This window comes from Rousettus aegyptiacus, unplaced genomic scaffold, assembly GCF_014176215.1.
Source record: "Rousettus aegyptiacus isolate mRouAeg1 unplaced genomic scaffold, mRouAeg1.p scaffold_m13_p_8, whole genome shotgun sequence".
Classification (NCBI taxonomy): domain Eukaryota; kingdom Metazoa; phylum Chordata; class Mammalia; order Chiroptera; family Pteropodidae; genus Rousettus; species Rousettus aegyptiacus.
The window spans coordinates 15392237-15413990 of record NW_023416311.1 but is presented as its reverse complement, the minus strand read 5'-3'; the positions used below and the strand labels follow the sequence as shown (position 1 = coordinate 15413990).

At 53.4% G+C, this 21754-nt stretch overlaps 2 protein-coding genes and 1 pseudogene across 2 annotated transcripts; all 3 read right to left on the bottom strand.

Annotated features, from left to right (window-relative positions):
- Positions 1-9230: 9230 nt before the first annotated feature.
- On the bottom strand, positions 9231-13495 carry MSRB1 (methionine sulfoxide reductase B1). The gene is made up of 4 exons (XM_016136596.2): positions 13359-13495; positions 11508-11656; positions 11077-11191; positions 9231-10137 (listed from the first exon to the last, which is right to left on the bottom strand). The coding sequence occupies exons 1-4, from the start codon at positions 13411-13413 to the stop codon at positions 10106-10108; spliced, it is 351 nt and encodes a 116-aa protein (XP_015992082.1). The 5' UTR covers positions 13414-13495; the 3' UTR covers positions 9231-10105.
- On the bottom strand, positions 9231-20855 carry RPL3L (ribosomal protein L3 like). The gene is made up of 11 exons (XM_016136595.2): positions 20743-20855; positions 20064-20256; positions 18697-18865; positions 17293-17428; positions 15801-15987; positions 15547-15707; positions 15253-15354; positions 14634-14729; positions 14315-14434; positions 13359-14012; positions 9231-10137 (listed from the first exon to the last, which is right to left on the bottom strand). Exons 1-10 carry the CDS (start codon positions 20743-20745, stop codon positions 13956-13958), a joined length of 1224 nt encoding a protein of 407 aa, XP_015992081.1. The 5' UTR covers positions 20746-20855; the 3' UTR covers positions 9231-10137; positions 13359-13955.
- Positions 20856-21375: 520 nt separating this feature from the next.
- Positions 21376-21484, bottom strand: LOC118607041 (annotated as a pseudogene).
- Between the last annotated feature and the right edge of the window lie 270 nt (positions 21485-21754).

The window sequence follows — 21754 nt, the reverse complement described above, 5'->3', positions numbered from 1 at the left end:
CCCCTAAGTTCACTGAACCTCCAGCATAGCGTAGAGAAGGAAGGCAGGGAGGAAAACTGGGTGGGGAGAAACTGAGCCACAGTCCCATGAAGAGACAGACTTGGATTCATGTCCTCTCTCCGCCACTTCCTGGCAACATAGTTGGTGTTGGGTGTACACGTGCCCACCAAAGAGGCCAGCCTCTCTTCAGCTGATACTCAGGGGCTTCTGCTCTGGGTTCTGCTCATTAATGAGCCATTCATGGGCCTAATGGCATTTGGGCATGTCCCAGCAACCTGGGGCACCTCCAAGGGACAGGGAGCCTCCATGACCTATAAACATTTTCAGAGCTCCCATGCAGAGGCAGCCCTGGCCAGAGGAGGACATGCAGAGCCAATGGGGTAAAGACCACTGACCGAGGCCCCAGCCAAGGTTCCAGACGCCAGGCCTGCACCAGCTTGTCAGGGAAGGACTCAGCCAGGAACCCTGTAGGCGGGTTGTTGGTACAGCAATATCTGGGGTGCATGCTGGCACACGCAGGGTCACAGGAAGTTCTCGTCTAGCAACACTCACCCACAGTCCCATTCAGGGTTCTAAATCCCAGCATTAAACCCTGGTGGCCTCTCCATCTCCCTGCCCCAGCACAGGCATGGTCGTTTCCACCTTCTGGCTTTTGCTCATGTTGCTCCCCTTGCTGTGATCGTCTTTCCCTCAGGCCCCTACACCTGTTTGAGGACAATCCAGGAGGAATTTACCAAGAACAGCAAGACACCAAATACACTGGGGCTGGAGGAGGATGTGGCAAGAGAGTGATGTTCAGGGATAAGAAGTTTGGCTCAGAGAGTTGGGCCGCTGACCCCTCTCCTTCCTCCCACCATCTGGTTCTTAGTTGAAGAGTGGATGCTAATCTGGTGATACCTAGGATGACAACCTTGGGACAATTTTTCACTAGTGTCATCTCAGCACCTAATAGAGTCTGGCACCCAATAAGCCACTAGTGGAAGAATATAAATGGAGGGAAAGGTCAAGAAAGGCTTTCTGGAGGGATGATGGTCAGGTGAGGAGCAGGAGGACAGCATCCCGGTTGTCATGGGGAAAGGCTCAACAGCAGAGAGCACAATGCAGGGAGCGAGTGAAGGACGGAGGACAGAGTCTGAGGCCCATCCTCAGTATGAGAGGGAGTGACCCTCGGAGTCCAGCCTGAGGCTAGTCCCAGCCCCACCTTCCTCTGGAATGTGCCCTCAGGTTCCTACCACTTCGAGCCTCCAGCTCCTTTTTTAACATTAGAGAGCTCAGTCCTGACTCTGACTGAAGTAATAGCTTCATTTAAACGTAATTCCTACACCATGCCATTCAGTCACTCAATGAGCAGAATTTAGAGGCTTTCAGTATATTTACAATGTTGTGCAACCCTCACCGCAATCAATTTTAGAATATATCCATCACCCTAAAAAGAAATTTCATACTCATTAGCAATCACTCCCCATTTTACCCTCTCCCAGCCCCCAGCAACCACTAGTCTACTTTTCGTCTCTATGGATTTGCCTGTTCTCCACATTTCATATCGGTGGAATTACATGTACAATACATGGCCTTTTGGGTTGACTTCTTTCACTTAGCATGGTATTTTTGAGGTTCACCCACATTGTGACATGTGTCAGGGCTTCATTCCATTTTTATGGCTGAGTAATACTCCTTTGTATAGATAGGCCACATTTTGTTTATGTACTCATCAGTTGATGGACACTTGGTTTGTTTTCACCTTTTGGTTATTTTGAATAATGCTGCTGTGAACATTCATTCACAAATTCTTGTGTGAATATGTTAGGTATATACCTAACACTGCAATTGACGGGTCAGATGGTAAGTCTGTGTTAAGCCTTCTATGAAGTCTTTTTGAAGATTAAACTTGAGAATTTCAGAATCTGCCTTCCCTCTCCCCAGGATATTCACACTCCCTCTGCTCTGCCTTGCCATCAGGGTCCAGCCCCAGCTCCCCACTGGCTTCTTCCTGTAACCTAGGGATAGTGGATTCCCCTCTCTGAGCCACATAGTGAAAAGTGACTTTGGGGTCCCAAAAGAAACCAGGTAATGGGGGCACGGAGTGGGTGGCTATCCCTGCATCCTGAGAGGACCTACCTTCTTCCCTGTGTGTTCGGGACAGGAAACAGGAGTCAGCAAGTCCCTTCTGCCCAGTCAGATCTTCCTGGATACCCTTGGCTTTGAGAGTCCAGCATAGCCCAAGATCAATTCCCTTCTTACCTCATCTGGACGCCCTGCCCACACAAGATGTCCAGGGAGAGGTTTGTCTTTCCATCCTCCTTACATTAGCTATCAGACATGCAGATAGTCAGGTTTGATATGGTGGCCAAGAGTAGGGGGAATTTGGGAGAGGGGGCATGCTGAGCTGCTCAGGCCACTGAGCCAAGTAAACACCATCCCTGGGGGAAATGACAAGGAGGACCAGAGCAGAGGGGGACAGAGCAAGTAAATCTAAGGAGGGAGTCCTAGGGAGCCAGGTCATGGTGGGAGGAAGACACAGCCTATCCTCACAAATTTGTGACCCAGCTGTCCAGCTATGTTTGTGTCCCCTTCACATACTGTAATTATTTCTTTGTGGGTGATTTCGATCCCCATCTGTCTCCTTCCCCTACCCATGAGCTCTGCAAGGGCACAGACAGGGTTAGTCTTGATCCCATCTCTGTGCCTAATATGGTGAGTGCACATAGGTGTTTCCTGAGTGACTAAGTGTGTGTTTGTGTATGCGTGTGTGTGACTGAGAGAGTCTATATGTGGGCTCCTTTCCCATGCTCTTCTCCACCTTTTTCCTAGCCTGTCTCCTTCCCCAAGGTGGGCGCCCCCAGCCTGGGCGCCCACAGGGCAGGATGTGCAAGCAGCTGCCCCATTCAGGAAAGTGATTAATAAGCTCCTCCATGGGGGACAGCTGGGGGAGATTTCACACTTGTGGGGCTTCCAGGAACTCCTTCCCCTCAAACCACACCCTCACCCCCCAGACCCACTCCCACAGCCTGTTGGGATTCCAAGGGGAGGGGACTGCAGATGAGGGCGGGCCCAGCTGTCCTTGATTTATGTGAAGTTTTTCCACTTCAGATGCCAGATTTGCCTGAGCATATAGAGGATGTGGTTTCCTCCTGGGGAGGGGCCCCTCAGAGACGTCTACCCACCTACACGACCCACCCGCACAGCCCAGTGTTCCCAGTTCCCGCTGGTAGGGAACGAGGGCGGGGGTGGGGGGCGCGGGTGGGCAAGAGCCCATTCCTAGGGGTGGAGGCAGCAGCACAGCACAGTGCTGACAGCAAGGACTTAGGAGGCTGATATAGGCCCAACTCTGACCCCCTCTGCTGACCCAAGCAGGTGACCTTGGCAGATGTACAGTCTCTGAACCTCACTTTTCTGCTTCAAACAAAAGTAATACTGGCCCCTACATCTCTATGTTCCCAGCTTCTAAGCTTTTCATGAGAAGGAGGCAGTAGACATGTGACAATGACCCTGGCACAAGAAGGGGTGCCCTGAAGCTGCTCCTACACTAGGAGACCTGAATACTTCATAATTCATCTTCTTTGGTGACAAGTCTGGAAAGGAAAGCCTTCCCTGGTCTCAAAGTGGCCAGCCAGCCTGGCTTGCCAGAACCTGGGTCTTATTCTTAGTGACCAGCTAGACCTAGACACAGACATAGCTAGACACTCTGGCACAGAAGGGTTTACCAGGGAAGACAAGATTCCCATTGTCAGGAGGGACACATGAAAAAGTTCCTTTGGCCAGGAATGGGAAGAAGGGATGACTTACCCAGCTCAGTAGCCACCCAGATCAGCCACATACCTGCAGGGAGACTGCCTGGGGCTGAAGTGTTTGCCAGAAGGAGCCAGACCCCTCTCCTGTGCAGGGATGGGCTCCAACTTGCTTTCAGCTACCCTCACTTCATTCCCTTTGGTCTTCCTGGAGGGATCAGAATAGATAGAGGGCCGTTTGCCACGGGCCCCTGCTTCTCCAGAAAAGGTCATGCATCCAGGTTCCCAGGATGCATAACTGGGCCCTGCAAATTGCTTCTCACCTACCAGCCTGGCTCAGCTCAATTTATAACAACGTAGCAATCCTTCTAGGCTGGCAATCCCAGCTCTGAGAGAGGAGAGGGCTAGTTAAAGTCTTTATCACCAAGATGAGTCTAAAGAGGCATGAAAAATAGGACTTTCTCTGACCCCACCCCATCCCACCTTCCCCAGCTTCACTTTCCCAAGCCAGGCCTCTGAGAGTAGAAATCCCTGAACATTATTGGGAAGGCTGGGTAATGTCCATGTGGTCCCACATCAGGCCACTGGGGCTCTGTGGCCAGGTATGTTCGCCATATCCTGGTGAGCGTCCCCTTGGACAGGAAGGTGACTGTGAGCATGTTCCATCATGAGCAAAGGGCTTGATGCAGGCTGAGGAATGCTATGCTCTACATAGGGCATAGGACCATGTGTGACTTGTCAAGTGTGTATGTGTGTGTGTGTGTGTGTGTGTGTGTGTGTGTGTACAGGCAAGAAAGGGAGGTTCAGAGGCATGCTGCCAGGCCCCAACCACAAACCCCCAGTGTGGAAAGCCCTAAGTTTGAATCTCCCCACACACTAGTGATCTACTTCCAGGAGTAAGTCCAGCCTGGCCAGCAGACAGGACCCACATGGAGGGCCACACTCCATTCTCCCTCACTTCCAAGGGAAGCACCCCATTCCCACAGTTTGCCAGACAGACATACAGACAAACCTGGAGTCAATCTTGTTTGGCTCGGCACTCAGAAAGACCCAGAAGCCAGAATCCTGGGGCACAGAGCATCTTGGGATAAGTGCCTTCCCAGAAGACCCCCCCACCTTAAGCTGCTACTCTGATAACAGGACTTTCAAAATTGACCCCTACTCCTTCCTCAGAGAACAATGACTCCATCCATGTCCCCTATATAGGTCATTGCTGTCTTCCCTCTGACTCTAGCTTCCATCCTGCCCCCACATCCAGACACATACCACGGGCTCCCGGTTTCGGAGATGGAGGCCCAGCAAAGAATCACACTCCCAAAACTAAAAGAGCAAAAAGTCACTGGAGTCGGAAATGGAAGAGAGCCCAGGGCAACAGGCAGCCTGCATCATAGGGAGCAGACCCTCCAGGACCCTGTCTCCTTTCCTCTCTGTCTCTCTTCTTTCTGGAAATGCTGCTGCCAAGCCCTTTGAAACCAAGGATAGCTTGTAAATGCCCTGGTTGGAGATGAAACATAAGACATGAAACCAGGAACTGAATCATGGATAATCTCCAGGGTTTTACAAGGAACAAATCATTCCTGGAGACAGGCGCTGGGGGGTGGTGAGGGACTGGGGTGAAAGGAGTTTATCTGCAGGTAACCCTGAGCTCTCTCCCCAGCAGCTTCCCTCCTGCCTGCCACAGGGGACCCGCCAATTGTCTTCCCTGTGCTTCTTGCCCCCAAGCTCCTTTAAGCAGACCCCTAGTGCCCAGAGCCAGGGTAGGATGATTAAGTGGTCCCGGGGTCCCTGCATCCCCCAGACCATGGACACACTCATGCACATGGGATACAGAGGAAGTGGGAAGAAGGCAGTGCAATCTGACACACCTACATTCATCTGATGCTACTACGTGCAGCCTCCGCAGGCTCGGGCGTTTGGGGAAAGAAATGAATGAGATGAATGCACCGTGGTCACTGGCATTAAGGAGCTGTTGACTTGGGGTGGGGTGAAACTTGCAAGGGGATAGCAGGAACCCAATCTATGCACACATATGGGAGACTCGCCCAGGGCCTCTGCAGTATGGGGTAAGGAGAGAGACACTAATCGGGGTGGAGCGACTAGGAAAGGCTTCTAGGATTCTGGCACATGAGGAAGGGATGAGAAAGAAGGAACAGTAACTCTAGGAGGCAGGAACTCAGGGGCATGTTTCTAGAATAGAGCTTGGCTTGTCTAGACGAGGCCCAGCTACAGAGGTTTAGGTAGAGGGGGCGTGGATAATAAAAGCAACATAATTATGACAAATAATACTGCTATCATTTATGGAGTGGGAAATCAAGCTGAAGAGGTGGGGTGTGCAGGACCAGAGCAAGCAGAGCCTATGGGAACCACTGAAGAAAATTACCTGGTCTGATGACTATTTTCCTAAGATCACACTGGTTGGGGGAGGCTAGCTAGGAACTGTCACTGTTGTGGGGGAGACCTACTGACAAAGATGCGTGGGAGGTGGGACCCCAGGAACTGGTGCCCCAGGGGGGCCACGGTGGAAGCAAGTGCAACTTGAAGGCATAGAAAGGCCACAGGAGGAGGAGGCCCGGGCATCAGTGCAGGTGGGTGCTGCGCAGCTGCCCTGGAGAAGAAGCTGGGGCTGGGCTGGGGCCAGGAGCGTCCTGCTTCCACCTGCGTCCGCCCAACCCCTGCGCTGTTCCCACTTTCTTCCTTCTTTCTGCTCCCACCCAACTCTGTCTCACTCCAGGGGACTCAAGAAGGACCACCCTAGACCTCGACAGCTCTCCCTGGACCCGTCACTTTCGTGAAGCCCACCAAATGGGGCCCCGCCACCACTCCCCAAACCCTCGGACGCCAGGAGACCTCGGCCTGTGTCCCGAGACCCATCACATTGGGTGGGCGTGACCGAAGGGCTGGAGCCCTGGTTCCAGGGGCCTAGGGGAGAGGCGGGGCGCTGGGATCGCTCACCCACCCACCCGCATTATCGGAGCTGTCGCCGCTGCGCCTCCGGTGGCACCTCGGGGAACTGCAGCGGCACGCTGAGCCGCCTGAGAGCATCGGCGACGCGGAGCGAGCGCGCTCTCTGCTGGTAGATTCTACTCACAGTCCCTGCGACCACTCTCCATGCAGAGGACCTTGGAAACCGGAGAATCTGGTAGGGAGTCATTGCACTGTGCCCCAACTAGGACTTCGTATGGGGGTGGGAGCACAGTGGTTCTAGTCTGGCTTGGTGGTGACCTTCGCCGACTACCTCAGGCGCACTCTCCCACTTGCATAGTCGGGGGCTTCCCAGGACCAGGGTGCGCTGTCCTGCAGTGCCCCAGCCTGCTGCTGTGGCTGTTGGCTAATATTGGTAGAATACCAGGATTCTCCTACTCCCTGAACGCTGCCCTTGATTGGCAAGATTGTGCAAGAAGGGGGCATTGGAGGGGAAGCGGCTGGGCTCTCACAGTCTTTTGCTTCTCAAGGAGAAACTGAAGCTGCAGGCCAGAGGTTATGACGTAACCCATAGGAAGAGGGATGTGGGGGGGGGGGGGTTAATTTAAGATTCCACATGAGACACCCATCCTGCACCTGGCCCCTAGCAGACAGACCTTGTCCATGGGGTCTGATGTCAGGGGATCTCAGAATCCCTGCATCCCACCCCCCATGCATGGCTCTCCTTTGCCCTCATCCAACAAGGAAGTAGGCTGGGTTCCCTGCACAGGCAGGTGACCCCACACCAGAGCAGGGGCCTCTGATGGCTGGGGATCAGGGGAGGGGCAGAGTCCTATCACTGAGATATGAGCAGGCCAAACAGGCCAACGACACTGGAGGCTCCCCGTTCTCCTCCCTCGCCAGCCACTCCAGCCTCATTGGAACACCTTTGCCCTCACACCTGCAGGTCCCACTCCTCCCTCCTTCCCATGTGGGGGTACTCCCAGCTACTAAGTGTGTCTATTCCAATTATGCATTCAGAACTGGGGAAATAACCACAGGAAAAGTTTGGGAACCCACTGGACGCACTGTGAGATGGACCTGAGCTAAAATTCCATTGATCACCTGACCTCCACAAGCCCCTACTCTGACAGTGACATTTATGTCTCCTAGGTGGTATTAGTGTAGAGCCAGTGTCCAGAAGTTCCTGAAATGCCTGATTATTTCCTTTTCCCCAATATACGCATTCTGCTATAAGACTATGTCACCTTGGGAAAGGCTGGAAGGAAGCTTGACAGTATGCATTTTGTCAGCATACTAAAGTTCTTCCTTAAGGAATCCCTGCCTCCCCTTCATTCAAGTAGTTCTGGGTCTGTAAACTGGTTCAAATCTTGGAATTGATTGAGAAATCGTGACTGTTTTAATGATTTAAATTAGACTTTATTTACTTCACCTAGAACTCTTCTGCTCATACAGATCAATAATTCATTAGGCTTCCCTTCTATTTCACTTCTAGGGACACCATAATCAACTAGCCAGCACCATAAGTCAGAGAGAGTCACACTCTTCTGATTGCTGCTTTGACTCTGCTGTCCATTAGGGTAACCATGCCCACCTTGACTTTGGTGATACAATTAGCCTCGTTGCACTTAGGTTTCCCAATTCCACAGCAGGAAGTTATTCTAAGTTCTGGCTCACAGAAGTGATCACGAGCTCCCCTAGGATGCTGAGGTTCCCCTCACAAATTTATACCTCCCAATGGAGGTGAATGGTATGTCCTCCGAATCCTCCCAGGGTGGGTAAACTAATCTTAAATCACAAATCCACTCTAACATTCCAATCTCCCTAAGCCTTTGGATCCCTTTCTCTATTAAACCAAGGCAGATCTGGCATTTCAACTTCATTTAGTGTGGGCTACATTTTGGTCCATGTTTCAACTAACTAAACAAACTGTTAGAACCCTTTCTAATCTACTGAGCTGCAATGTAAATCCAGAATCTGTTTAGTGATCCCTATCAATAAATTCAGCCTGATCCAACTTATGTTCTCCTGCACCATTATCTTACCCCTTAATATCCATTCCCATACACACTCCTCAGATTTCTGTTAATATGAATTGAAAAAATCATGTAGTTATTTTAAATATATCATACTTCCTCATAGGTCACATTTTGCACCTCTCCCTACAGGGCCTGGAGCGAGTTTGTTGCTGTCTCAGGGACTTTGCATGTGCTGTGCCTCTCCTTGTTGCTCTCACCTGTCATTGCTGAGTTAAGATGACCCCTCCCCAGCATCCTCCTCTCTGGAAGCAAAGCACCAACCCCCAATCACCCCTTCCACACATCCTAGTATCATTTCTCTGCGGTAGTTGCTCACAGCCCTTCTTATCATCTGACATGAATTTACTTTCTCTTCAACTACGCCATAAGACCTTGAGGGCAGGTTTCATCTGTCTTGCTTACAATGGCGTCCCCAGCACCAATGCTGGAATGTGGCATAAAACAGGTGCTCGATAAAAATTTGTGGAACAAATGAAACAACTGTGAAAAGCCTGGCCCTTGTATTCTGGCATCTCCAATGTTGTTAATAAACAGAGCAGGCTTATATTTCATTTGTTTATTCATCATCTCCTGATTACTTCAGAGAGCATTCAAGATGGGAGGGAGCATCACCCGCCCTCTCAGATGGTAAGAATTTCAGCATGTGTGCAGTAAGGCATCGTCATTGTGTCCTGGGAAGGTGTGAACTGTAGTAGGCTGTGAGCTGCAGAGTCCCCAGCCTTGTGTGGTCAAGGTGATGGAGCAATCACTGCTTTCTTAAGCCTGAGTGAGGTAAGCAGCAGCCACACAGATGGTGAAACAGGGTTCAGGATTACTCCTCTCATTACTGAGAGACCAGGGTCTGTCCTCTCGGCCCACTCTCCCCATGGGTCACGGATCGTCAGCACTCTGGCTGCCTGGAAGGGTTGAGCCAGAGCAAATCATGTAGTGACTGGGGTTAGAGCAGCTGGCTGGGGACGCCTCCGTTTGCACTCTGTCTCCTAGCACAGCGTGAGGGAGATGGACACCAGCTTTGGCAACAGCCACAGCCCATCTCAGAATTGAACCCTGAAAGAGTAAGTCCATACAAGCAAAGAGGGGGGAGTGGGCTGAGAAGTGAAAGTGGGGGTACACTATCATTCCCAGATGAGCCAGGCCTAAACCCACGTCCCTGAGGCTCCTGTGTAAGTCAGAGGCCAAGATAAGCCAACAGCTGGGTCTACCAGGCTTGTCCTGGCAGTGGGATATAGGCCACAGGTAGCGAACCAGTGCTTTTCCCAAAGAGAGCCTGTGCAGAGCCAAAGCCTTGGGAGCCTTTGTGATGTTTCGGCCACCTCGACTTCCCTGTCTGAATGTCTGGGGTTCTAGTTCCAAGTGGGGAGAGCCAAAGTGTGGCTATCCCATAGTGCGCATCCGGGGTTGGTGAAGGCTGCCCACCTACTTCCTCTGGGAAGCCAAAGTTTCTTTGCCTGAAAGAAAAGAAGGAGAGGAGAGAAAAATCAGCCTTGCTCAATTATGTCTCGGACACCATTCCTTGTGCTAGCCCCCTCCGCTCCAGCCTTCAGGTCAGGAAATCTGGGAGAACCCAGGCACCCAGCTTGGAGGATTCTGTGTACCCCATCCCAAGATCTGCAGGAGAACTCAGAGCCTCTTCTTCCCTCACATGGACAGGAGATGAATACTACAAAAGGACAAAAGCGTCATTGTAGCTTATCATGCGCCAGCCCCTATGGACATCCTCGTTTAGCTCCCACAATGATGGCAGCAAGCAGGTGCCATCAGCAGCCCCATTTTAGAGAGGATGAAACTAAGATTAGAGACTGGCCATAGTCTCGTAGGCAGCAAGCAAGGAGCTGGGAGTTGAGCTACAAAGCTTGGGGAGGAGGACCGAGAGTGGCTAGATGTGCAAACAGACGTGTGTTGATTTGTGAGTTTTTATGTGAGCGGGAGAGCGAGGCCACAGAGAAAGCTGAGCTCAAATAAAATGCACAAAAATGAAATACAGCTCCCCAAAACAAACTACCAATAATAAGAACAGGAACGCATATTTGAGTTATTACAATGTGCCAGGCCCCAGCTGCACAGCCCCAGCCTTCAAACTCCACCCCCCTGCCTCCCACTCCAGTCATGAACAAGAGTCAGGCCTCTGGATAAAACCCTTCAACACATCCACCCTCAGATGTCTCCTTTTGGGGACACGTGTGGTCAACCAGTCACAGAAGGCAGAAAATCTGCCCTCTTGTCCCCGTCCTGCAGCCACCTTTTGGGGTGACCCTGGGCAGTCCTGGGCAGCATGCTTTGGTGACCCCATGTCACTATAAGTGGATGAAAACAGTGTTGCCCCACCACCACCGAAAGCTTCTAAAATACGTGACAGGCCTGTGCCATCTGCCTGATGGCAAGCTCACCTTTAGGGACAAACTTCAGTGAACTGCTGAATATTCAGAAGCGGGACTGCCCCCGCTTTGGGCCATCGTTCAGAAACTCATGGCCCAAACCATTGCCACACCTGCCGCAGGAGACCTAGGAAGACCACAAAACAGCCACATGAACTTCTGGACACAAAACAGCCACAGCAATGGTCCCTCCTGCCACTAGCATACAGTGTCCTCCCCATGCCCATTTCCCAAGGTAACTATTGTCAAGAGAGGTTGACCTCCATCCCGGAGCCTGTGCAGGAAAGTCGTCCTGTTTCCCTCTCCCCACCGGGACCCCAAGCTCCCTGCCTGAGGCCAGAGAGGCCTGGGATAGACTCTAAGCCTCTAGAGCTGTGGGAGTAACAGCAGGAAGGAAGGGGTGGCCAACACCCCCCTCCCCTCCCCCTGCTGCTACCACCCACCTTTAAGGCTTCAGGCCGATTATGCTCTGGACACTTGGCCACACTGTCGGCATGGATGGTCTCGGTGAAGGCTGGCCATGGAGACGAATGTGCATACTTTGAGCGGCTGGAGAAGAGCTCATAGCCACACTTGGTGCACACGTAAACACCTGGAGGCGGAAGGAGAGGCAGAAGCAGAGACACTGCCTTTAGCCTCTCTGGGGTGAGCTCCCAAACCCTCAGACCCAGGACAATACAGCACTGTCCCCCTTTGCAGAGTGACCTGCACCTTCCCCACATCTCCAACTACTACCACCAGACCTGGGTATTGGCTCTGTAGAGGAGACATCACTGCGCTCACATTTAGTGGTTCTTAGCATGTGCCAGAGACCAGAGAGCCACTTTTCACACTTATCTCATTGATTCTCAACAGCCCTGTGATGCAGACCTATCCATTGTACAGACGAGGAAGTTGAGGCCTGGTAATCCAAAACACTCAGCTAGAGGGTGTGCAGCCAGGAAGGAACCCAGGGAATCTAATCAGATCACAGCACTCTCACCCCTTGCAGGCCCCACACACACAGTGGGTGCTCTGACATGGTCAGCACCGCTACCTAGCCCTCCTCCTTCCCAAGTGGCTTTCCTGCTGCCCAGTGAAGCCTTGAGCTGGACACCCATGCAGGCAGAGAATGGTATCAACAAAAAGGCCTCCATGCCAGACAGAGAGCCCAGGTAAACAGAGGGTCCAGGTAAACAGAGGGCCAAGAAAAAAGTTTTCACCTATCTTCAAAAGGGTAGACAGGATGTTGCAAAACTGACTTGCAAAACAGGAAGCAGGTACTCCCCAGCCTGGGGTCAGCCTCACCCTTTACCAGTAACTGGAGGAGGAAGCAAAGAGGAACCAGAAGCTGCTGTGGGAGTGAAGTTTCCAGCTTGGCAGAGCAATCTGAGGGGCCCGTAGCCAAAGGGTTTCTGGGGAGGGCTTTGCCCAGAGGGTCCTCTGTCACAGCTGACATCCATAGATGCCCAGTGTCAGAGCCCAGCCACCCAGAGAGGGCTGACACCCAACAGATCCCATGCCAAGTAAGTTGCTTCCTTAGTATTGCCTGTAGCATGTTTTTACCAAATTAGTCCACTAGCAGGCAGCACAGCCCAGAAGGGGACTCACCACAGCTTCTCCAAGCCTGGGGCCAGGGCTGAGGGCTGGCCCTGCCCCAAGCTCCCCACCCCACTCCCACTCTCCCCTTCCAGCCCTATCCTGTCCAACTTCACTACACTAGTCACTGGTGGCCTGGTAACACTCCTGGTTACCCAACACCAAGGCCTCTGGGCAGATGAGAAAGGCATCTAAGCCAGCATATTCAGACCAGAACAGGACATTCTGTGCTGGGAGCTTACGCTGCACGTCCCAGGAACAGGGAGGGGAAGGGCAGAGGTAACATCTGGAAGCGGGAGCTGCCACGAGGAGGAGCAGCTCTGTCACATGAGCTGCCCCTGAACAAGATCTTCCCTCGTGTCCCTCTGAAGTCCAGACCTTGGCCCGTATCGCTCCACCGGCGCACCACGCCCATGTGCCCTGATCCCACAGATTCCCCCCGGAAACGGATATGCTCGCACTCAAGGCCTTTCCTCCTGGAGGACAGTAAACCCCCTTCTAATGTCCCCTCCTCTCAGGCAGCCTACTCTCCGAGCCCCCCAGACTCCTCCCTCCTCCATGATCCCCTTTACCCATATGCGCTCCTCCCCATGCGGTCACACTCGTCCCCCTCCCATTCCCGGGTCTCCAGGGCTCCATTACCACCCGAGGGCAGCGACGCCCCCGCTAATGTGTGCCCTTGCCCCTCTGCCTTCCCAGAATGTCACAGACTGTACCCGGCTCAAAGTGGTTCTGGAAAACCTCGCCCCCGAAGAAGCTGCAGAACGACATGACGCCGACAGGATCGCTTCACGCTCACTGCCTCTCACGGATCTGAGGCCACACACACAGATCACCGGCAGGCGCCTGGCCCCGCGCCCTGAGGCTCCGCCCCCTCCAAGGAACCAATCCTGTCCAGGGGCGCTGGGAGCGCGGTAGGGCCTGCTTCCAGAGACGGTCCCTTCCCCGGTACCAATAGAGACGAGGATGCCGGCTTCCCCCTCTAGGAAGCTCCGCCCCCTCCCAAGGACTTGCCCTTTCCCCTTTTCCCAGCAGGCCCTGCCCATCGACAGCTCCTGAGCTGCGTCCCCGAGGCCTCGCGCCAGGGGGTGGCGCTGAGCTGCGCTGGGTGTGGAGTGGTGGCCACACCTCACCCTGAGCCGGGCGCGCTCTCCCAGCCCAGGAGCTAAGCCCCGGCCACTCGCCGTCGACTCTCCTTTCCAACCCCTCAACTCAGACACCGCGCGAAGAGTTGCCTCCAGCCTTTATTAGACAAGGAGGAGGACAGAAGGAGGTCGTGCGCCCTCTTTCAGCCTCCCTCCATCCTAAGCCGCCTACAAGTCTCCCGAGGTATCCAGCTTTTCCTTCTCAAGATGCTTCTTCTGGGGACCCTGTGTGGGTGGGGGGCAGGAGAAGCATTAGTCACAGGGGACTGGCTCAGAATACTGTCCCTGGCCAGCTGCGTGTGTCACCCAGAGCAGGCCCTGCCTCCCCCCCACCACCGCCACCACCAGTCCCTCCCCTACCTTTTCTAGCAAGAATCAGTGCTCAGGGCTGGACTCCCAGAACCCCCCTCCTATGGATAAGTGCAAGGGGCCTCCTGCTACCCCATCTGCTCCTGCTTCCCCATTCTGGGACAGGTGGGATGTGAGGTTCCTCCCCAGAGAACAAGAGGGGGGGGAGTTGGGCTCACCATGAAGACCCTCTTCTCTTGGGCTGTCTGGAAGCAGCCATGTCCAAACTTTGAGGTAGTGTCAATGAACTTGAGTTCAATATTCTCCAGGGCCCGGCGACTGTGGTGCACCAGGAGGGACTGGGACCGTGAAAGAGGAGATCCTCAAGTCAGAGGTCCCGACCCTCAGGCAACCCCCAGTCTGCTCACCCATCTCCTGCCAGAATCCCTCCCTTTCTTTGCTCTCCCCATCTCCCACCCATCTCCTGTCAGTCCCCGCCCCTCCCACATTCCATGGGGCTGCTGCTCCCCAGCTTCCTAGCCCACCGCAGGTGCTGACCTTCCTTAGTGTGATGACCCGCTTCTTGGTTCCTGCGATGCAACCCTTCAGCATGACAAAGTCGTTGTTGACTTCCCCATAGTGAGGGAAGCCACCCTGCGGGGAGGCAGGTAAGAGTCCAGGCCAGGAAAGGAGCTGATGAGTAAGGGGATGGCTGGGAACCCTGGCAGAACTCCTATACTCACTGTGATTGGAAGGAACCAGTGCTGGCCCCCTGGCCAGGGGTGAAACCCTCAATCACTAATCAGAGCAGCATCTGAACCACATCCTAAGTCCTCCTCTACATTGTCTCATTCAACAATCTGCACTTTACCTGGGGGGGCGGGGAGGATGGAGGCTCAGAGGGGTGGAGTCACCTGCTCCAGCACATGCTGCGGCTAGGGTTCAAGCCCAGGCAGCCTGACTCCAACGACACAGGGCTGCTGCACTCCACACCCTGCGACAGCAGCTGGAGTGTGAGCTGTCTGCAGAAGAGGCTCAGAGGGTGTGGGAAGGCAGGGGTTTGTTCCACCAGACGGCTGCTCACGGGGGCCTGAGCTCTTGGGGCATGGCAACACCCACACACCTGCCCACACATGTACGCCAGGCCCCCTCAAACAAACTGGCTTCCCACCCTTACCAGTGGTGTGATGGACTTGTCAGTCACGTCGTAGCTGGTAGACGCGTTATTCTTAACCATCTTCCCGTCCTCCATGTGCGGCCCCTGGCCAATGCGGTAGATCTGCCAGGAGAATAGAGCATATTGGGGGCAGCAGGTGGACTCTAGGGCCAGAGATGTGTCCACATCCTTCAGCATGTGGGCTTAGACCCAGGCACCAATGGGGACATTTCAGAGCCTTCAGGGAACCAGGTCATATACCCCACCGACAGGTCTGGTCACAGCACGCCCCCCTCACCAGCACTGTGGACACACCTTCTTGTTGAGCTCTGTGCGGTGGTGGTAGCCCTTTTGCCCAGCACGAGCAATAGAGCAGCCCACGCGGGCAGGGTGCCAGGCACCAATGCAGGCCACCTTTCGCAGCCCCTTGTGGGTCTTCCGAGGCAGCTTCTTGGTGTGCCAGCGGCTCGTGACCCCTGCAGTGGGGAGGAGCTAGTGGCTGAGAGGCCAGTCTGGACCCCATCCCCTCCAGGCAGCCTACTAGGAGCTGCCATCTCGCCTGGCCCTACCTTTGACGCCCCGGCCCTTGGTGACAGCGATAACATCAATGACCTCACTCTGACTGAACACGCTGTGCACCGGCACTTGCTTCTCCAGCCGGGCCTGAGCCCAGGCCACCTTCTCAGCCACTGTGCCACCATTCAGCTGGATCTCCATGATGTGGGCTTTCTTCTGCCGGAAGGGCAGCAGCTTCATCTGTAGGACACAGCACAGCCGGTCGGTTCCCAGAGGGTCACACCCCCCATTTGCAGACATGGCATGACCAGCTGGCGACCCTTGGCAGGCTTGCATGCCTTCATTCATCCAGCAGATGTTCCTGTGCCTGGTCTGGCTGTGTGCCATGTCCTGTGCTAGGTACTGGGGTACAGCATGGAATGAGGCAGACAGGTCCCAGCCCACATGGAGCCACCATCTAGTTAGGGGACAGAAGTCAAGTAAACTCTCGGAGAGAGCTAAGCATTCTGATGGAGTCCTAGGGGGTGGAGGGGACAGTTATTGTACATGGGGTGGTCAGGAAGGGCCTCTCTGGGGACGTGACACCAGTAATAAGACAGAGCCACTGGGCGAAGATCTAAGAGCTTTTAGGGCAGAAGAGACAGCATGTGCAATGTCCCTGAGAGAGGGAAGATCCTGAGGAGTCAGAGGTATAGAAAAGAGACCAGAAGGTCTAGACCACGGGGAGCAAGGAGAGGGGAGTGAGTACAGGATGAAGTCAGATGTGAATGGGAGCCTAGCCAGACATATCTTATAAGGCGGAACTCGAGGTTTATTCCAAGAGCGGGGTTTGACAAGATTATATTCACATTTTTAAATATCTCTGCCTGCTTCTGTGTGAGGCACAGGCTGTGCAGACACACAAGTGGAAGCAGGAACACAGTATAATGCTCAACAATGAGTATTTATGGAGCACCTACTGCATACAAGGCTCTTGGTAGGTTCTGGGAGCACAACACTTAACAGGCAGCCGTGGCCCCTGCCCCATGGAGCTCAAGGAAAAAGGATGTTAACCAATGACGCAAGTAGCCAGGAACTGCAAGAGTGAGCATTGGGAAGGGAGGTGTCCCTGCTCAGGGACTATGAAAGGTTTTTCTGAGGACAAGACACCAAGGATGTTCTAGAATAAGCCAGAGGGCGTTGGTAACCTTTCAGCCAACATCAAACCAGATGACATGTACGTTTCACATACATACTTGTACCTAAACCCACAGGGAGGCAGCCAGCCCGCTACACCAGACACTTGGCAGGAGATCCAGGCTCTTCAGGGCATTTCAGGGCCTTGTCTGACCACTGGGCACAGCCAATGCCCCACAGCCCTCAGAGCACTCTGATGTCCAGCATCCCATCCCTGGGGTTTAGGGAGGCCAACATTTTGGGCCTGTGCCTGAGGCTCTTGGTATTTTTAGGCTGACATTTTCCAGGGCTCCAAGAAGCTGGAGTGGGGGAGGGTGAGCCTAGCGGGTGAACAGGCAGATAGTGTGGACAATGGGGTAAGGGACTGACCTGGGTGTGGACGATGACCCGAATGACCTTGCAGTACTTCTTCATGGCAGCAAAGTCTTTCTGGAGCTGCTTTTTGCCATCGGCATCACGCCACCTTTTGCAGGCCTTTGTGAAGGCTTTTTTCTTGCTCTTGTGCCTGAGTCATACACAGAGGGTGCTGAGAGGGGCCAGCCAGCAACTCCCTGGACCTGTCCTGCCCCTGCCTGCCAGCCACCCACAAAGTATGGGTCTTAGAATAATAAATGTCTCCTTCCTTCCTTCCTTCCTTCCTTCCTTCCTTCCTTCCTTCCTTCCTTCCTTCCTCCTTTCCTTCCCAGGGGCTGGCTCCAGTCACCATCTTTAAGCACAGACTGTCCCTCCCTCTCTGGGCCTCTGTGGGCCTCTTCTGTAAACCAGTCACCCTCCCTGCATCCCGAGGCCTGAGGGTGGGTGGCAGATGCACAGGAGTTCGGGGAAGGGATGTGCCAGTCACCTGCCTACATTGCTACAGCTGCTGACCCCACTTATGAAGTGAACAGCTGGTACTGGTACATCGTTCCTAACCCTCGCTAGAACTCTGGGTGGACACTGTTATCCCCATTCTACAGACGAAGAAGCCAAGGTTCAGCAAGGTCAAAGCCCTTGGATGGGGGACAAGTTGATAACAATAGAAACAAGGAAAACAAGGCCAGCAGAGCACTTCTTCTGTGCTGAGCCCTTGACCCACTTTGCTCGCCTAACAACAGCCTCAAGATGCAGGAACTATTCCCATCTGCATTTGATGGTGTCTGTGGCATGAGGGGCAGAGGTGATATGAGGATCTAAGAGGTCAGCCAGTTTGTCTTGGTCACACAGCCCACACTGACACTAGTGACCAAACTTGTCACCTCCCATAGAAGGCCAGGGCTGGGCTGTGTCTCTGCCGCTGTAAGAAGGGTGATATCTGTGAGTTTCCTCAGACAGAAGGGGCTTCCCTTTCGGGACCTGTGCCAGGAAGATCTGAAGCCTAAGAATGCCTTTCTTTCTGTTAGTTAGCTGTTTCTCTTTTTACCCTGGCTGTTGGAAGCTCGGAGCCAATTGCGATATTTTGTCAAATTAGTCCCTTACTTAACTTTGAAGATTAGAATATTTGTTTCTTCTTTTTCCTCTACCCCAATTTCCTCTCCTGCCCACTGAATTTCCTGAATTTACTGAATTAAAGGCATCCCTTCATGCACACGTGCATGCATGCATGCGCGCGCATGCGCACGCGCACACACACAAACACACACACACACACACACACACACACACACACACACACACTGTCCTGTCTTCCACACATTATTGACACTTCTCCTCCTGCTCACCCCCATCATTCTAGCACAGGTCTGGGGAGTGAAGTGGTCCCACCAATCCACACACAGTCTACTCTAGGGCGCTCACCAGTCCTTGTAGAATCGCCGGCGACACTCGTCACTGAGGTGCTCTGCAAAGATGGTCTTGAAGCTCCGCAGGCCTCGAGGGGTGGCCACGTAGCCCACGACACCCACCACCACCAGGGGCGGTGTCTCCACAATCGTCACAGCCTCCACTTCCTCCCGCTTGGAAATTTCTGGATAAGACCCAGAGACATGGGCATAGAAGGGAGCCTCCAGGGCCCATGTGTAAGGGGACAGAGTGGAAGAGCCAGCTGGAGCCCCTCCTGCCTGAAGGAAGATGGAGCATCACAGCCCCAGGGCTGCTGGAGACAGAGGCCCTTGTGACCAGGGCCCCAATCAACCTCCAGCCCTCAGCCTGCCCACACCCCGTCCTTCTCTCCCTTCTCTGCCCTGGGCATGGAGCAGCTGCTGGTCCGGACCCCACAGGTTGTCCATGCTGGCTCTGACTCTAAGATCTCAGGCAAGACCTGACCTGCTTCCTGCCTCAGTTTCCCCACCAGACCATCCAGGAATGGGCTAGGAGAGCAAAAGCCAAGGCAGCATCTCCCAAAAGGTAGAGTTGAAACTTCCTTTAGTGGGGCACAAAGGACTCATTTTTTATTTTAATTTATTTTATGAATGTATGTTGATGAATTCTAGGGAGAAAACCTATAACTTGTCCAAAACCCATGATTTTATAGATGTTATTACTGAGGCTGATACAAAGTAAAAGAAGCATATGTTTAAAAAATACATTAGGAGAAATGAAGAACAGGTGAGTGGTTGCCAGAAGGTTGGGGGGATAGCTGTGGCTATAAAAGGACACAGGGAGACCCGGGAACAGATGGAATGTTACAAAGCACTGCACGTAATAGAGCCATGTAGAACTAAGTACACACACGCGCACGTGCACACACAACTGGGGAGACGAGGGTCTGTATCTGGTTTTGACATATAGCCTTACGAGAGTTTTCCATCAGGGGAAACTGGGTGGAGGGTACATGGGATCCTCTCTGCATTGTTTCTTATAACCACATGTGAATCTACAATGATCTCAAAACAAAAAGCATATTGAGGGCCTGCCTTTGACTCCTAGCTCCGCCACTTACCACTGGCAAGTTTCATAATTGCTCCATTTCCTAATCTGTAAACTGGGGGCATTGAAAGAACCCACCTCAACGGGTGGCCAGCTGTCAGCACTTAATGACAGTGAGCATTCTGACTGCAATTCTCATAAGCAGGGCCTCCCTCTTTCTGAGGCCCTTTCCCATCTTGGAGTCCAATTTTGGCTCCTAGCATCTGGAAGTTTCTCCAGATCTTCTGGTGGTCAGGGATGCTCTGTCCAACCCCCCACCCCCACTCCCAGCTGTGTATCGCTCTGTGGGCACTCACTGAGCCCCGGACGGTGCACCTCTCGCAGAGTATGTGTCATGCCAGCCTTGTAACCCAGGAAAGCCGTGAGGTGCACAGGCTGGCTAGGGTCATCCCGAGGCCATGTCTTCACCTTGCCCCTGTGCCGGTGGCTCCTCTTATGGGGCAGGAAGCCCAGATGTCCATGCCGAGGGGCAGAGAACTTCCGGTGGGACTGGGAGCAGGAGAAGAGGTTTGGTCAGAGTTAGAGTTGCCCTGGTGGAGGTGGCTGGATAGTCCCAAAGCCCAGACCCAGAGAATTGAACTAGAGACCCCAGACTGAGGCCTGATGGTCTTTAGGGCCTCCATCTGTCTGCAGGAAAGGAGGGAAAGGTTCACCCAGTAGCAGTGTCTTAGAGATGGAGCCAGCCTCGAACCCTTCTCACCCACAAGTTTCCTGCCTCAGTGGGCTCAGCTTGGCTGGGCCTAGGAGGAGCAGGCCCACACTGTGGCAAGGGCTACAGGGGCAGGGGGCCACTGCCACCCATCTATCTTCCCTGTTCTAGGCCTGGCATCCTGAGCTCTGGTCCCTGCCGTCCCCTCCAATCTTCTACTCCCTCACAGGTCCAAGGATTGTCCCTGCTGGAGGAGACTCCAAAAGCCCGCCTACTCCTCCCCAGGAAGCCACCTTGCTCCAGCTCCAGCCCCCCAGCCCACTGACCATGGTGGCTGGTCCCTGCAGGTCAGGAAAGTACGGAGCCTCCCTGCCAGGCGCTGGAGGTCGAGTGGCAGGGCCAGGACACACAGCAGCCAGATCCCAGATTTAGCCCCTGGCAGAGGAGCTTGGCCATCTCCTGTGGCGTGCCAGGAGCAGGCCTGGCCCAGGGTGGGGCAGTGGAGGGAGGCATTAAATGGGCAGCCTGGGGTGGGGACACCTGGACCCAGGGTTGGCACTCCTTTACTCAAGGGCCCTGGGACAGGGTCACACACCCACTTTGTTTTCTGCCTCATGAGCCCCCATCTTAGGACAGGAACAACTTGGCCTGGTAGAGGGCAAGGAATCCCAGCTGAGGGCTTCTCTCAAGCAGCTGCCCACAAGGAGGGTCCAAGTCCAGTTTGCTGGCATTGAGGCAGAGGGGATTCCTGTCCTGTCCTAAGTGGTGTGAACCTGAGCTCCACAAAGAGGGGAGGGATGGGTAGGGTTGACTCTGCTTACAGGATCACCAGGTCCCTGATTCAATATCAGAATCCCTCATAGCTGTGACCCAAGAACATTTAGATCTTTTATGAACTTAAGTTTTGAATTAAAAGGAGATTAAAATTTCTTATTATTATTATTATTTATTATTGCCTATGCCTACGGCACCTGGTCTTCCTAGGTGGTCTCCTATCCAAGTACTAATCAGGCCCGACCCTGCTTAGCTTCCAAGATCGAGCTTGTTCAGGGTGTCATGGCCGTAGACCATGGAGCATGGCTCCACTGGGGTGTGAACCCAGGACGTTCTGTGTGTAAAGCAGATGTGCTAACCGCTACACAATGGAACCACATCCATCTTATTTTTGTATTCAAAGATTCTATGGTTATAAAGTTCTGTAGCTGTAGAACCAGTTTTATATGCCTAAGATGTTTCTGAGGGTCTTTGGCTTTTCCATCACTCAATGCTAAGATTCCATGCTACTAGAATGTCACGATTCTCTGTTTCCATTTTTTTTTTTAATGAATTACAAAACTA